Source organism: Petaurus breviceps, unplaced genomic scaffold, assembly GCF_028583685.1.
Source record: "Petaurus breviceps papuanus isolate PSGF00001 unplaced genomic scaffold, PetGlider_PUasm1.0 90784, whole genome shotgun sequence".
Classification (NCBI taxonomy): domain Eukaryota; kingdom Metazoa; phylum Chordata; class Mammalia; order Diprotodontia; family Petauridae; genus Petaurus; species Petaurus breviceps.
In genome coordinates this window covers 5,939,428-5,957,787 of record NW_027187345.1, presented here as the reverse complement: position 1 = coordinate 5,957,787, position 18,360 = coordinate 5,939,428, and the positions used below count along the sequence as shown (strand labels likewise).

The following is an 18,360-nucleotide window of genomic DNA, read 5'->3' as shown; positions in this document are numbered from 1 at the left end:
ATTAATTTTAGAATGGAGTCTTACAAGGAAGTGAAAAATAAAATAGGGAAATTATTTTAATCCATAAGAGATTTGAAATGGATCCCATGTTCATGTAGTCTAGCCCAATGACTTAAAACCACAATTGTTTTCTTAAAAGGATTTGGGGTCTTAGTGGACTGCAGGCTTAATGAAATAGCAATGGGATGCAGCAGTCAAAAATGGCATGACAATCTAAGGCTGTATTAACAGGGGCAGATATAACTTTCAGGAATGGAAAGGCAACAATTACACTGCACTCTGCCCCTGTCAGAATTCAAGTGGAAGATCATCTTCCTATCTGTGCACCGTGACTTGAGAAGGACATTGATAAACTAGATAGCATCCAAAGGAAGTCAAATAAGATTTTGAAATACCTCAAATTCAAAACACACATGAACTGGTTGAAAGAATTTGCCATGTTTACAACTGGCCAAGCTAGCTCTCTTCAAATATGTGGAAAGCTGCCATTTGGAGGAAGGATTAGAATTGTTTTGCATGGACCCAGAAGACAAAACCAGGAGCAATGAAGAAGTTGCAAAGTGATCAATTTGGGCTTGACATCAGGAAAAGTTTGCTCTGATATGAACTGCCCAAAAGTGGAAAGGGCTGTCTCCAAAGGAGGTGAGGTCTTTTTACATGACATACTTTTTCAAGAAGAAGCTGGATGACCACTTGTCAGATATGTTATGGTGAAGATTACTTTTACATGTGGATTAGACTAAAATGGCTCCTAAGGTCCCTTCCAATCTCAAATTATGTGATTCTCTGATGTGTAAGTCATTCCACCACACAACTATCTATTTTATTCATGAAACTCTCTAAGGCATGACATTTCTCAATCTCCCATGGTCACCCATTCGGATATTTTATTATCTTAGTGAGTAAAAAGTCTTGCTTTCTGTCTAGCTAAAATCCCATCCATTTAATTTAAGCCCTCCCCTATCTCTGGTTCTGGTTTCAAACAATCAACAAATTTTTATTGAACATATAGACTAATAGCTCAGCAAATATCATAAGAATTAGTAGATATATGTTCATATATATATTTAAACATTAGAAACATTCAGATGAAGCCGTCAAATGCTTAGAAACAGGAATCATTAGCCTTTCCTCTTCTAAACATAAGTTTCTTCAGATTCTCAAGGGTGATCTTTTTTTCTAGGGCACTTACTAGAGTACAGGAAATACAACAAACACCAAATACTTTGAATGAATGCTAAATCAATAGCCCTTTAACCATTCCTCACAGAACCAATCTTTGATCATTTTAATCATTTTGATTGTCCTCTAATCATTCTCCAGCTTCACTCTTCATATTCTTTTTAATAGGCACTGAAAATACTCCAATAAAGTATTTGATCATTGTAGAAGACAAAGGAATGTTTAGTCTTTGTCTTTTTATACTATCTTCCTTATTAATAATTTTCAGTGCCAAGTTGTTTTTGTCCAATGCCATCACTCCCCTAATCTGAATTACATTAATAACTCATAATCAGTCTATAGTCACTTTATAGATGATCTTTTCCCAGTATATTTGTACCTACTAAGCAAGTACCCTTACTGTTAAAGGAAATTGTTTGCTAATACTTACTCTATGAAAAGTTTCCCACAATGCACTCCATCCCTATTTTAATAGTTAAAATGGACAAAGCAATTCTTTTCCCCTATGCCAAGGGCATGTTTGAGAGTAAGAGCCAGGACTAATTAACCCACACACCAAGGGGTGGCTAGAGTTTGTGGATGAGTCAGGAAAAGGTACATAAGGCTTACTGATTTCAGAGTATATCTGTTATATCTACTCTACCACAGAACTAGGTATCAGAGTCTTGGGAATAGGATTTCAGAGACCTAACAAGAGCTCATTTGTATACAAAGAAGGGAGATCATTCAGAAGGAAGAGATGTATATTGTTATAGATACCTATTTCTGTATTGTGAAAACTGTAAGCTCAATATCTTTAGTTGCATTTGCCCTACCTCTCTAATCAATTGTTCAATCTTATCTTCTCTGCTACAACATCTCTTGTTTCATCTTCTCTCTTCTCCTTTACTTACAACTTTAGTTCAAGCTCTTACAATTTCCCACATGGACTATTGCAATAGCTTTCTGATTGCTCTTCCTGCCTCAGGTATCCCCCCCATTCCAAATCATCCTCTCACATACTAAAGTGAATTTCCTGTTTTAGGAAATAGTTTCACAGCTCTGACCATGTCATGCCTTCTACTCAAGAAACTCTAATGGATTCCTATTGCCTCTAGAATCACATATAAACTCCTATTTGCCTTTAACACCCTTAACAAGCTGGCCCCAAACTAGCTTTCCAATATTACTGCCCTTCTTGCACTATTTAGACATATCAAAGTAGATGGATTGTAGCCATCTTAAAAGCAACATGTCCAAATCAGAATACATTATCTTTCCCCCTTACCTCCCTTTAAACCCCTCCAATTGTTCCCAGTACTTCACAGGGCACTGCCATCCTCCCGGTCCCCCAGTCTCACAACCTATGTATCATCCTCAATTCTTCACTGTCTCTCATCCCCCCATAACCTATTTTTCTCTTCAGGATTTATATCTCATCTACCACCTTTTCTACTTTGATACTGACACCAACCTTGCAGGTCCTTAAAACTGCATGCTTAGACTTTTTCAATAGCCTGCTGGTAGATCTATCTGCCTCAGATTTCTCCCCACTATCTCTCCTACATTCAGCTACCAGTGATTATCCTAAAGAGTAGTTCCAGCCACATTACTTCTCCTACTCAATAAAATTCAGTGGCTCCCTATCATCTTCAGAATGAATATGAAATTCTCTATTCAACATTCAAAGACCTTCATAACCTAACTCTCTCTCACTTCTCCAGTATCCTCATACCGTACTCCCCAGCATATAGATAACAAGACTTGCTGTTCCTGAACAAGACTTTCCATCTCTCTACTCCAGGCATTTTCTCTGGTTGCACTTCATGACTGGAATGTTCTCCCTGCTCATCTCTGCTTTCTGACTTGCTTAGCTTTCTTTAAGGCTGAATGAAAATCCCCTCTTCTACAGGAAGCATCTCCGAAACCCTCTTCATTCTAGTGCCTTCTGCTTATTAATTATTTCCTATTTGTTCTGCATATATGTTTATCTGTATTCATTTGGTTGCAGTCTCTCCCATTAGATTGTGAGCTCCTTGAAAGCAGGGACTGTTTCTTGGTTCTTTTTGTATACCCAAAGCTTAGTGTAGTGCCTGGAACAATGTAAACAATTAATAAATGAGGGGCGGGTGGGTGGTGCAGTGAATACAGCACAATCCTTGGAGTCAGGAGAACCTGAGTTCAAATCCAGCCTCAGACACTTAACACAAAAACTAGTCATGTGACCTTGGGCAAGTCACTTAAACCCAATTGTCTTACCTTCCCCTCCTCCAAAAAGCAAACAAAAAAAACCCAATTAATAAATGCTTATTTACTGACTGGCTGACATTTATTCAACCAATGAATTTTGTTGGAAATTGAAAGTTTTAGAAGAAATAATACTGGAAATTGTGGTCCAATTAAATCTATTTGGAAGGAACACAATTCCACTAAAAAATTATTCTACTTTTATGAAATAACAAGAATTTTCCAAAAATATGCCAGTCTCCATTCCCTCCCCCTTCCAAAGATGTCCTTTAAGAAGAGGCACTTAATCAAAAATATTTTATTTTGATTCTTAAATGCTATCTACCCATTGCCAGAAATTGATAAGGTGATCAAGGTAGAGAATTTAATCTATTAATAAGATAGGCATACAAGCCCATTGGACTAGAAAGGACTTAAGAAAAATCTGAAAGAAAAATAGGACATTTTCTTTACTTCAGGGTTTTATCTTTTACTCAAAGACTGGAATGAAACAGCTATCTGAGGCAGCTAGGGGACATAGGGAAAAGTGTGCTGGACTTGGAGATACTTTTGTCATTGAGTCATTTCAACCATATCTGACTCTGTGATCTCATTTGGGATTTTTTTGGCAAAAATATTGGAGTGGTTTGCCATTTCCTTCTCCATCTCTTTTACAGATGAGGAAACTGAGGCAAACAGGGGTAAGGGGCTTGCCCAGGGTAACATAGCTAGTGTCTGAGGCTGCATTTGAAATCATAAAGATGAGTCTTTTTTATTCCATGACCTGTGCTAAAATGGCTGTGCCAAAAGACCTGAATTCAAATCCTACCTCAGGTACTTCCTACTCTGTGACTTCCAGCTACAAAATGAAGATCAGAATAGCACCTAAGGGTGTTGTGAGGATCAAATGAGATAAGACATGTAAAGTACATTGTAAACTTAAAAGCATTATATAAATGCAAGCTATTATTAAGTTTGAAATAAATTTTTCAAACACATAAAAAGGAAATAATATAGATATACACATATACAGTTCATTTTGAGTAGACAAGTAAACAATGGAATGGGGAATACCATGGAATGAAAAGCAGCCACAGAGCTTGCCCAAATAGAGGGTTACAGAATATAATGCTCTCATCATTTCTCAGAACATGTGCATTACAAATATAAAGATTAAATGAATTTTAGAACCAAATATTAAATCTTATAATATGCTTCCAAGTACATAACTAGACAGAAAAATCCACTGAAAATATAGCAAAGGGAGAACAGGACTTTAAAGAAGATACAAGGAAAAAAACTAAGCAGTCTTTTAGGAGAAATGGATGAAAAAAAAACACAGAAATAGTTTCCCTCCCTATATTCTAATATTCAGGAAACCTATAAAAACAAAAAATGAAAGGAAGCAAGTATAAGGAGGACAAAATATAAATCAAATAGATTTTTTTTCTTTTGAGCTTAGAATAGCTAAGGAACTTTATTTTTAAGATACAAACAATCCTCCAGAATTAATGAAGAACTTGACCTACATTTCAGTGAAAGAAAAAAATAACTTAAGATTTTCTTTTATTCCTAGGGGTTGCTTTGTGAAAATGTACCTTGTGAATATTGATTTTTCTGGCATCAGAGAGAATATTTCTCAAAAATACAGGCAATATCTCTCACAAGTCAGTGGTATGAAAAAAATCCATATAACCAATAATCTCATAGAATAACTGATGAAATGCTTTATGTTAAATATTCCCACATAAGAATCATTAGTATTATGGAATTTGGAGCTAGAAAGGATTTTAAAAATGACAGTCTAACCCCTTCTCAGCATGTAATTAAGGAAACTGAGGCCCAGAGATGCTAGTTAATCAATTAAACTAAGGGTGACACTGGTGATTAAGCAGCAAAGCTAGTATTCAGTCAGCTATTCTGACTCAAAATCCAGTGGTCCTTCTACTATACCATGACTCAGAAATTTGTGTTACAGCATCACATGGTTTATTCAACTTAAAGAAAGAGTAGGGAAGCCACCATGTTTTAAATGTGCAGATCAGCATTGCCCCATTTGCAGTTAAAAGATCCATAAGGGGGTGGGGGGGGGGAATGAATTGATGAGGTGGCTTCAGAATGTATGGAAGTGGGAGACCACTGACACAAGGAGAATTATTTTCTTCCTATGCAGTCTATATGTTACAGAGACAATTGAATCAAAATATTGCAAAATCACCTCAGCAGCTACCTAGATCAACCCATACATGAAAAGAATCCCCATTATAATATACCCAGTAAGTGGATCCTGCCTCTGCTTGAAAACCTTCAAGAAGAGGGAGTCTATCATCTTTTTCCTGATATCGAGCACATATTGACCCCTACATATTCTACCCACTGATTCTGGCTAAGATTTTTCACACCAAACAGATAAAGTCTTGTTATTCCTTCATATGATAGCCTTTCAAATATTTGAAGGCAGCTATTACATTCCCCTCGCCTCCCAACCCTTCTTATATAAAGGCTAAGCATGCCCAGTTACTTTAAATAGTTCTCATACAAAATATCTTATTAATGGAGACCCAATCACTATCTTTGCAGTAAGTCTCAGCAGCTTTTGAAGTAACCATCTACACAACCATTTTTTATGTATTTGCCCAGCAGCATATTTTAGCAAGTCAAAGAAATCATTGATTATTTCAGTTGGCTCCCAAATTGGGAAAATCAAAAAGATCAAGTAATGCTTCAATAATAAGCTCAGTATTTATTGTCATCATTTTGTTATTTGCCTTATATAGAGGTTTCTTGTAGTGTTTTTCATTTCTAATAATATTAAATGTCAATTTTATAAATTGAGCTTTTTGGTCCCAAACATACCAGTATAAACCAAACTCAAAAATGCAACAGTAAACAAACAAACCCTCACCCCCCAAAATTTCCCCATTACCTACTTACCCTCCTTCCTTCCAGAAACTTAAGGGCAGTACCAATGTTAGCCACTGAGTGAATTCTTTTCATGTGGCGTCCTTGTTCACATGGCTGAAAAAGAATACAAATCAAAAGATCACAATCTATTATTGTTTGCTGACTGATTTCGGTTTCTGATTATAGAGCTCCCTTTAACAAACAAGATGCACAAATGCTTATTATCCAGAAAACTGAGATCACCAATACACACACACACTACAGAAAGCACATCTTTTGTTATTGTTCAATCCCTTTAAGTTGTTTCTGATTCTGTCATCCTATTTGGGATTTTCTTGGCACAAGATAAATCTTCCTGACTTCAGTCTTGGCACTATATCCACTGGGTCACCTAAATGCCACAGAAAGCATGCCTACAATAATTTTTTTTCACCCACAACAACATCTTAGTATCATGAGAACATAAGGATCAAAACATAATCAGAAATCAGACATATAGATAGAGTGTTAAAGTTAAGAGTCCAGAAAACTGATTTCAAATCTGGTCTTGGATACTATTTTTGTGACCCTAAGCAAGCCACTAAAGCATTCCAATACTCAGTTTCTTCATCTGTACAGTGAGGAGGTTGATCTAGATGATGTTTTGTAATGTTATGTATGTTTAGAGCTCCCCACTGCTTAGATGTAAAGACTCTCTCAATCCAGGGATGTATGTAAAGTGTAAAATTGATTCAGGCAGTCAGAGCTCTGTCTGTTGGTCTTTATTTCTCTGCTTGTATTTTCTCTATTGTTCAGGGTGCTGACTTTTCCCTAGACCTAGTGAATATAATTTAAAAAGATTGTTGACCCTTTTCCTATGAAATCAGATCTAAGAACCTGTGCTAGCAGCCATCCTGGGTATGCCAGTGTGGTTGCTGCTACACTTTTAAGGTCCCTTCCAGTTCTATATCTGTGATTCTATGACCTATTGACTTCTATAAAAAGTTTGGTTAAAGGAGACAAACAAATAGTAATATACAATTACAACATTTATTTCTCATTCCCTTAAGGCTAGTGGACTTGTACAAGGAGTTAGGCGAGCTACATCCTAACTGATGAACAAAAAGATGAGAGAGCTTAAGTACATTTTAGGACCATCCCAATTCAGGGTGGCTGTGTCACACAAATTTATGATCCCCGTAAATGTTCAATCATTGTATGAGAAAGGAATTTTCATAATTGAACAAATGGTAAATACAATAAAACAAGAGAGATGACAAAGTGTCAATTGAAATTATGATCCAGGATATCTGTGTTTCCTTTTCTATTAACATTCCATAATGTAGTATATGTCTAAAAATATTAAGATAAGAAAAAGTCCCATTACTTAACTTAATGCCTCGAGTTAAGGGTCTCATCCTTAAAAGCCATAAAGTAAGCCTCTTCTGCTTTGTTGACATAAGGAGAGGTATTCTCCAGGCTTACTCAGAGAGCAAAGAAAGTTGGGTCTATTTGGAATTTATGATCTCAGAATGCCTGTTTTAAATTCTACCTCCAGCCTTTTCTGTTCTGGAGTTGCTGACACAGAAAAAGGTATTTTTAAGGCAAGGGAAAGCACTTTGTTTAATTAATTCAGACTTTGGCCAAAATATGATATTTGATGATTATCAGGTCCTAAAATGTGCTGCACATAGATCCAGGAGACCTGAGTCCAAGTCTAGATTGTGACAGTAGCAAGTCACTTGACTCATCTCAAAGCTTCATTTTTCAAATCCAGCATGGGGATAATAATACTTAGCACCTGCCTCCTGGGACTGTTATGTGGAAAACATTGTTTAAACCTTATTTATTATAAAATATGACATAAATCAGTCAAGGTATAGGATTAGAAAGTCAAAGATTGGGCACTGGAAGAGTTCTTAGAGGCCATCTAGCCCAGCTAAATCAAACCCCCTCATTTTATTGATGAGGAAACTCATTCTCAGCTAGGTTAAATGAGTAGTGCAGGGTCACACAATATGGAGGCAGGATTTCAACCCAGGTCATACAAACTAGAAATACAGCACTCTCTGTACTATGCCCTGCTAATTTCCTCTTGGCATCCTAGCATAAATCTCATTAGTACATTTGGTTAATAAGGTTCCAACTCAGTGCCATTAATTTTAACAGTGAAATAGGAAGATATTTCTGCAATATTCTCTATTATTAGAAATCTCTTAAAAACCATGCTAGAAGCAAAGACCAGTTGTGTGACCCTAGACTAGTAGGCTAGTCACTTACCCTCTCTCAGAATTAATTTCTTGTAAATGAGCAGGATTCAATGGTCTCTAAGATACCTTTTATCTCTAAATTAATGATTCTATAATAAGATCTGAATTTCTATTCAGTAATTTATTCTATTCAGTTATATAATTTCAGTTAACAATGTGATTATATCCTACAGGATGTTAACAAGTAATTTTTTCCCTTTATAAGATAACTTTTTCCATAAGCAAAGAGAATGATCAGATAATATGATATTTTATTACTCCATTGCACAGTTGACCCCATCCTGTCTTTTAGATGAAAGAAGAAGCATTTGTTGAGCATTTGCTATGCACCAAACAGAGTGCTGGAGATATAAATACAATAGAAAGACACTCTTTGCCCTGAGGAAACTTACACTATAATGAAGATACAATGCATTTAGTAGGGAGTCATGGCCAAAGACAGAAGTTTTGGTCTGGGAAATCTTAAAGAAAGTGAGTCAAACATTAGGGCAATCCATTTACACAACTTGTTCCAATGCTGATTTGATTACAGTTCTCAGAGCAAGAGGAAGTAAGAAAGAGGTAGATAAGCTGTAAATCAAGTGATGCTCTAAACTAATAAAGGGAATTTTCTCATTAGGAGATTCCCTATGTCAATGAATATGCAGGCCCATTCTAAACAAATTAACAAAATATTATAATATTCTTCAGCAATCCAGAAACCTAAAATCAAACCTACTGATCCCATGTTCATTTATAAGGGAGAACAGATAATCATCATTCTAGTGGGAGAGAAAAAAAAAAGGTCTCTTGCACAAGTAAACAGAAAAGCCAATTAGATTTCCTTAAGTGCTGAGAAAATCTAATGATAAAAATAACAATAAAAATGGAAATTGCTTTCAAAAGTTGTAGGTGAATCCACAGATGATGAATTTATAATGAGTTATTAAAAGGAACTAGGATATTGGAAGGTATATCCTACTGCATTACACCTGAGGTCAAGGACAACCATGTCTTTCCATAATATATCCTCTGGTGCTGCTGTCAGATACAAAACATTGGAGTGAATGGACAGTGGGGCTGACTGAGTGTAGTGATTCTTATGTTCTTAATATTCCTAAAATAGCTCAACCCAGCTTATAATTACATAATACTTGAAAACATGTAATTTGGAATTCACAATGAAATTTTAATGTTCCTAAGTGAAATGTCCTCCCTCACAAGTGGCCTTTGAAAAACAGGGGGAGGCACATGTAAAGGATGTCTCAGACAGCATCTTTTTATTCAGAGATCAGCAGAGAGAGAATGGGAAGCAAAAACCCACATCAGCTCATTTATCTATTCCAACTGTAGTATCTCCCCTTTGGCTTTAAACAATACTGTCCTTCTTCAGTAATTGTCAAAATTCACACAAAAGGATGAACCAATAAAAAGTACACAAATAAGAATAGTTAAAGCTGTACTGTGAAGTTATATCTAAGACATTTTAATAATTTCAGTTTGGATAAGGCAGACTCTTGAAATACACAAAGAAAATTACTCTAGACTTTGTGATTGATGTCAACAGTTTTTGGATTGAGAGTTAGAAGACTCAGGTTCTGTTTCAGAATGAGGCACCAATCATACGTGTGACCCTTGTCAGGTCACTTGAATACCTCATCTATAAAATGAGGAAATTGGAGGAAGGTGGTTTGTAAAGTCCCCTCCAGCTCTCAAAGTCTATTATTTTAAAAGAATGCCTTAGATGGGAGAGGAATTGATTCTACTGGAAGGCAGGATTCTAATTCAAGCAATGTTTGCTTTGTTTTTGTTTGTTTGTAGATTGGATTGTTTAAACAAAATAAGACCACATCACATGTCTGACAACTTTTGGATTCAGTTTATGCTATGGGACCTATCCTGCAATGACAACAAAAAATGAACAAATGTTAAGAATGGAGAACATGAAGCAGATATGGTATGGTATTCAAGTAGAGCTTGAAAACATAAAAATTATAATAAAGTTTCTATTTTTCAATTGATTTATATATTTGTTATCAAAATCTTGGGATTAGAGTATTACATATTTAAAGAAGGAAGCAAACTATATGTTTATAAAATGTAAAGGTCTACATAAATTATTATTACTATTACCTTGGAAGACCATTTCTATGAAAGTGTTTTATAAATAAGATAAGATGATTTGGAGAAGTAGCACTTAACTGGTTAATTTGAGCAGTTGGTGGTAGAGTCAAAAGTGAGCTGTATTTATAGTCAGAGACCCCAGTTTGAAATTTGGTCCATCACTTACTATCTGTGTCACTTTGGGCAAGTTACTTCCTCTCTCTGGACTTCAGTTTTTTCATTTAAGGTTGCTTCCTTCTTTTTTAATTTTTTTTTGCTTTTGGAGGGCAATTGGGCTTAAGTGACTTGCCCAAGGTCACACGGCTAGTTTTTGCGTTAAGTGTCTGAGGCCGAATTTGAACTCAGGTCCTCCTGACTCCAGGGCCGGTGCTCTATTCACTGTGCCACCTAGCCGCCCAAGTTGCTTCCTTCTTTAAATCTGTAATCCTCTGATCCCAAGATTTTGATGACAAAAATAGCTAGCATTTATATAACACTTTAAGGTTCAAAAAATTACGTTTGTATATGTGTCTATGTATGTGTGTGTGTATACATACATTATTTCATCTGATTCTCACAAAACCCCTGAGAGGCAGGTACTATTATTAGCTCATTCTACAGCTGAGGAAATTGAGGCTGAGGGAAGCTAAGTGGCTTGTTCAAGATAACACAACTAGTATGTGTCTAAGGTAGGATTTAACTCAGGTCTTCCTGCTCACTTCCCAAGGTACCACCTAGCTGTGTTTGTGTGTGTGTGTGTGTGTGTGTGTGTGTGTGTGTGTGTGTAAAACTTCATTTAACCACCAAAATGATTATAGCTTTAACCTATATTGTTCAAGCAAAATAAAATAACTTGTGAAAATAAATTATGTGGGTAATTACAGTTATGCAACTATGGCTAGATAAACAAGAGTGAAATCAGAAAGAGAATTCCCAACCTGGGATTTAGTTTATCCCATTCTGTACACTAGCCTAAGGATTATCACTTCATGCTTTTTGTGCAGGTAATTTACAGAGTTTGTAAACATAAATTATCTACTACTCTATAGCACTGAAATCAATAAAGCTAAGCAAACAAATACATTTTTTCATTATTTAAAATACACTCCTAAAGGGGAGTTTTATTTCTTTATTGTCAAATATTCTTATACTTTTGAACAAGCTGTCCTTTCATTGTTAGTGATTGATGCTGCTGCTGTGTAAACACAAACATGAAAAATAGCAGTCATTCCTCTCCTGCCACACACACACACACACACACACACACACACACACATACACACACACACACGCACCAGCCATTCTTTCCAACTGGAAAAAGAATAACACAGAGATTAATACTAGCCTTACACTCATTGAAGTTTTTCAGCTTGTGTATAAATACAGGGGTAATATATTCTGGAATCTTAAAGAATATATACATACAAATGTACAAATCTATATGTGTGTGTATATATGTATACTTGTATGTATACACACTTATAGATCAATCTCAATATCAGAATCTCAAAGATTATATATGCATATGTACATGTGCACATATCTACTTATCTATCTGGTTATATTATCTATTCAACTATCTACCTATCATCCATCCATCTCTCTCTCTATCTGTCCCTAATCTCATGTCACAGATGAACATATTTCAAGCTCTCCTCAGACTTATGAGGTTCTGTGAGTTAATGAAGTCATAGAAACTGAAGGTATCATAAAGGTAGGACTTGGTGCTGAGTTCCTTACGTTATACATGCTTTACCTCTCGTACTCTCCTAACACTTAAATTTAGACAAACTTTAAGACACAAGTGATTCAAGCAGCAGTAGTAATAACACCAACATGAACAAAGGATCTAAGAAAGTTCAGAAGGAATATAGATGAGCAAGCAATTACTATATTACATTTAATATATACTTTTGTTTCTAAAAAGCTGTACATAATAGAGATTCGCACTGTAATCCTCTTTTTCTAGACTTTGTATCTCAGTGTTTCATGTTTATTGTTTGTCAAGGTAATAATAAAATTTAAAAAAAACTACCCATTCCCTAAGGGTGCCATTATATTATCCCAAACAAAGGAGTAGAGATATTTGTTACCTGATAACTTATTAGAAAACATTTTCTCCTGTGAACAGTGCAAATACATACAAAGAAGGCCTTGGTCATGGTGAACTGGAGGAAGTTAAAGGAATCCAGAAATGCTCTTTTTTTTTCCAGTTCACTAGGAGGAATGGAGTATTCCTAGGGAGAATTTAAGGAATGAAAGAGGTACTTCAAAGGCAGTATTGGGGAGAACAGAGTTTAAGGAGGCAGAGAAGAATCCAAGTTGGAAACTAGAAACATATAATATAGAGAAGGAAAAGAAAAGTGACCATGACACCTCTGAAGCTATGTAATAGGCATGATTTATTTTAGCCTATAGTAAGTAAAGCTAGGCCCTTTGGGGAGGAAGCAGTGATTCATAATCCAGGAAGCAGTTATGAGGATACATGGGTGCTGCCGGCATAAGGAACTCGCAGTCCTGGTCACAAGAAGAGGAGAGTCCTATTGATTGTGAATTACTCCTTTGAGGCATTGGGGTGGCTATTTGTCATTTACTCATTTTTCAGTCATGTCTGACTCTTCTCAATCTTTTTTGGCATTTCCTACTCCAGTTTATTTTATAGACAAGGGAACTGAAGCAAAAACATGGTTAAGTGACTTGCTCAGGGACACACAGCTAGCAAGTATCTGAGTCTAGATTTGAACTTAGGAAGATGAGTTTTCCTGAATCCAATTCCAACACTCTATCTATTATACCACATTTATATTTACCTTATATGTTCATGCTATTTGCGTGTTTTATCCTTTATCAGAATGTAAACTCCTTGAGGGCAAAATATTGATTTTTTCTTTATATGATCAGCATTTAGCAGTGTTTTACATATAGCTAAGTACCTACCTGGAAACAAAAGATATACCCATTAACTAAAGAAGGGCTAAGCAAATTATGGTATAAGACTACAGTGGAAAACTACTATGCTATAAGCAACAATAAATATAAAGAATTCAGAGAAATGAGAAGGCTTATATTAACTGATGCAGAATGAAGCATGTTAAACCAAGAACAAAATGATCACAACAACGTAAGGGAAGACAAAAAAAAAAAAAAAGAAATTAAACATTGCATAATCAAGAAAAAGTTGGCCCCAAAGAAGAAATCAGAAATATCCTGCCCTCTCTCCTTTCAGAGATAGAAGAATATGGGTATATAACAGTGCACATATATTGCCAGACTCAGTTACTGTCTGGATGAGTTTGGTTGAAATATTTTTTCTCTTTCTTTCTTACTCTTTTTTTATAAGGCATTGCTTGCTGGTTACGGGAATAGGAAAGGATTTTATCTGAAAAAAAGTGTCCCAATGTAGAATTAGATGCCATGATATGTGATATTATATCTCAACATCTCAGAGTTTTCAAGTGGAAGCTGCCTGATAAAAGATATTGCAGAGAAAATTTCTGCCCAAGATATGAATTAGATAACTCGCAAAGTCCCTTTCCACCTCTGAGAATCTATGATTCTATGAATTTCTTTATTCTACTACTACTCCATGGTCAAATGGATGTTATAATACGTAAATATGCAGTGAACTAAAAATGCGACCTGAAATATATCACTAGGGTGGGTGTTCAGGCAGGCAGCCTTAATAGCATTATTTCTACCAGAAGCCATGAAGCTTAAAACTTATCTACTAAGGGATTATTGATGCCTCCACTTTTTCATTTCTCGTTCATTTCTCAACCTCTTTAAGCCTGGTTTCTGACCCTATCACTTGACTGATACTACTCTCACCAAGATCATCACCGCTCTCCTTACTGTTAAATGCAAGGGCCTTTTCTCAGGCCTTACCCTTCTTAATCTATCTGCAGTTTTTGACACTGTTGACTACATCCTCTTAGATGCTCTTTTCTTCTTTGGTTTTTCTAATACTGCTCTCTCCTAGTTCTCCTACCTATCTGACCAATCATATCAAGCCTATTTTCCTGGATCATCCTCAGTGTTCAGTCCCCATCTGCCCTGGAATTTCTTCTCTTTTATCTTGACATGTTCTCACTTGGTGATTCCATCAGCTTCCATTGGGTTCAAATATCATTGCCACGAAGCTGACCCTACAAATGTTTTTCAAACATATTCATCTGTATGGGCCACAGGTATTCCATAATTAATATGTCCAAAACAGTACCGAACATCTTTCCCCACCCATTTTATTTTCCCCAATTCCCCTATTAGTGTGAAAGACAGCACAATTCTAGTCGCTAATATTTGTGACCTGTCATCTTTACCACATCACTCTCCATTTCTCATCAGTTGACAATTTTTGTCGATCCTCTTCTCATTCAAACTCTCTTCCCCTCTCATAATGTTGTTGCAATAACCTAACTGGCCTTCCTGACTCTTCCTCCTCCAAAACAATCTCCATTCCTAAGCATGAATATGACTATGTCACTCCCCTGTTTAAGAAACTTCAGTGGTTTCCTAAAGCCTCTAGAATAAAATATAAACTCCTCACTTAAGACCCTTCACAAATTTGCATCAAACTATCTTTCCAAGCATATTACATACGACTCATTCTTGCATGTTCTATATTACAACCAAATATACCTTCTTGCTGTTCTCAGTTCAGTAACTATCTCCTATCTTAAGCCCTTGCATAGGCTGTCTCCCAGTTCTAGAAGGTAAGCCCTTTCTACCTCTAGATCCTTTTAAGGCTTAATTCAATTGCCATCAAAAACAGGCCTTTCCTGAGTCTCCAAGTTGATAGTGCTTCTTTCCAGAAAGTTAGGAATAGGACTATGAACTGGACCTATGATTTCCTTAGTTACAGAGTTCCTCATGAGGAACTACCTGTACCAATACAGGTCAGTACCTTCTCTGAAAGTTATAGACCTAGAGGAGTATCTAGGGCAGAGGCCTCAAATTCAGGAGAAAGCAATCAGAAAAACTAATAGGCTGAATCAGAATAAAATAGAATTTGGAAATGTTTAAGAAAATGAATAAAAATATAATACAACATAGATAATGTTAATTCATGTTTCTTTTTTTAAACAACATGCTGCCTGTAGGGGTCATTATTTGAGTTTGTCACCATTGACCTAGTGTACCAAGAGCTTAAGGGACTCATTCTGGTTGTGGACAGCTCTCTAGTGAATATGTTCTGCCTGAGAGTGAAATGAATGCATTTAATTCTCTTCCTTTATCTCTCCATTGAAACTTGAACCTCTGTTCCCCCATACTACTTTCTATTTATTTTGTAAATATGCTATGGTTACTCATCTTTTCTCTTACACATTGATTCCCTACAGTAGAATATAAACTTCTTGAAATCAGGGATTGTCTTCTGTCAATATTGCCTGAGCCTCTCTAGCATAGTGGCTGGCTCAGAATTGAATTCTTTCCTTCTACGACTCCTTATACTTTCCTTAAAAAAAAGAAATTTCACATGTAAATCTAGGGAAATAAAGTGGCTTTTCTTTTCTCTAGTTTTATATTACACAGCAGAATCCACCTGGGCTTAAAGATTCGTCTAACACATCTGGTCAAACTTCTGGTTTTTTCCTGTTGTTGTTTGTTGGAGTCAAAGAGAAAAAAACAAAACACAACAAAACACTTACCAGTTTCTGCCCTGATAGAACCTCCAGCAGGGCCAGTAGCTTAACTCCATCTTTCATGTCTTCAAAAAGATCATCCACCACCATCGGGGGGTTCCTCTGGGGGAAAAATTTTTTTAATTATTAACATTTTGAAGAGTCAATATTTTCCAACCAATTTAACTGAAAGCTATAAAAGAAATAGTATAATTTTGTATTTTATTTTTAGTAAAAATATTAAAACAGTTCCAGAGATAAGATAGTAACTCCCAAGATACTAATACTAAAATAATAAGAGAAAGGACTAGAATTCATTCAATAAAACTTGCATGGAAGTTGGTTTATGAAAAAATATGGACAAAGACCACACCATACTAGAATCATAGCTTTAATGCTAGAAGGTACTTTGGAGATCATCTAGACCATCCATTTTCCCTCATCCTAGAGATGAATAAACAAACAAACATCCAAGGCCTAGAGAGGTTAAGTGACTTGTCTAAGGTCACACCTTCACCCAGGTAGCAGATATAGGGCAGTGCCTTGGCATTTGAGTCTTCCAATCAATGAAGGGTCAAATCACAGATCCAGAAAAGAATTGAAAATTAGGGCAATTATATTCTAGCTACTGGGCTAATTACAATCAAGAGGAATTTCCCATGAAATACCTTTTGAGGCACACTGGATTAAATAATTTTATCTCTCCTATAGTTAACATAAACTATGAGTTGCTATATAGATCAAATGAAATATCTGTAATATACTTTGCAAACTTTAAATCACTATATAAGTGCTGATTATCATCATTATAATTAGATGCTGATTAAGTCATTAAGATAAATTTATAAATTTTTGGTCAGTTGTAGTTTTGTCCTAAGGCAAGTCACTTAAGTGGCATGCAAACCTCTAAGACTGGTGCCCTATCTATATTGGCAGAGAGCATTTGAACCTCAGGAGTTGCCTATACTTCAAAAAGTTCACAAGTCTGAACCAAATTAAAAAAAATAGTTTCATATTCAATCATTCTATTCTGGAGGTTGCCCTGCCATTGTCTTCTCTATCTGATCTGTCATATCAGATTACAAACTGATGGTGAGATGGGAAAAGGAGCATGATGGTAACCATGCCAAGAATCTTATAGTTTTCAAAGCAGAAATGCTGTTAAGACTTAATCAGAACCAATGAAATATTTGAGGATACCTCTAACTACAAAAATTCTCCTCCACCTCTTCACTGATACCTGAAATTGCTTCAACAATTTCAACAAAAGGAACAAAACCTTCTACTTCACAGTTGTAGATGATCCTTATGGCTCCCGTCTACCTCTAACATTCTGTGAAATCACAAATGAGTCTGATTCTCTTCTGCAATTACTATAAATATTAAGGATTCTATTTACTGTGAAGTGTTTGTGGCCTTCAATCATACTCACAGTCCCTATCATCCCACCTCAGAAAGAAATAATAAGGATCAAACTGTTCCAAGTGGAGGATGGTAAATTTTTTCTGGTGGCAAGTAGTCAATTAAAGATCAATTAAAATTCTCCCCCTGCCATCTAGATAAAAGCTAACCCTCTGGGGAGAATTCAGGTTATAATGCTAAAAAGAAAAAAAAAACAATTAGAAGAAAAGTCAAACTACTGTAGCATAGAGAAAAAGATGAACTGAGAAAAAACTATAAAGTTAATTCTTACCAGAGCACAGTATCAATCAGCAGATAATTCTAGACAATGTCAATTGTGTCTTCCAAATGATAAATTTGTCTCCTTTTCTGATGGAAAACTGCAATCTGAACTCTCTGTTTTTGTCTCTCTGTCTCTCTTCTGTCTCTATCTCTGTCTTTGTCTCTCTGTCTCTCTTCTGTCTCTGTCTCTCTGTCTCTCTCTCTCTCTGTCTCTGTCTCTCTCTGTCTCTGTCTCTGTCTCTCTGTCTCTGTCTCTGTCTCTGTCTCTGTCTCTCTCTCTCTCTCTCTCTCTCTCCCTCTCTCTGTCTCTCTCTCTGTCTCTCTCCCCCTCTTTGTGTCTCTCTCTGTCTCTCTCTCTCTCTGTCTCTGTCTCTCTCTGTGTCTGTCTCTCTGTCTCTGTCTCTGTCTCTGTCTCTGTCTCTGTCTCTCTCTCT

General features: G+C 36.0%; 1 protein-coding gene across 9 annotated transcripts in view; it reads right to left on the bottom strand.

Annotated features, from left to right (window-relative positions):
• SYNE1 (spectrin repeat containing nuclear envelope protein 1) overlaps window positions 1–18,360 on the bottom strand; it is a 575,153-nt gene that overhangs the window by 428,482 nt on the left and 128,311 nt on the right. For all 9 annotated transcript variants that reach the window (XM_069069647.1, XM_069069646.1, XM_069069648.1 and 6 more), the window contains 2 exons: window positions 16,271–16,366; window positions 6,322–6,405 (listed from right to left, as the gene is read on the bottom strand). In XM_069069647.1, the coding sequence (XP_068925748.1) occupies window positions 6,322–6,405; window positions 16,271–16,366 (180 nt within the window). The remainder of the gene's footprint in view (window positions 1–6,321; window positions 6,406–16,270; window positions 16,367–18,360) is intronic.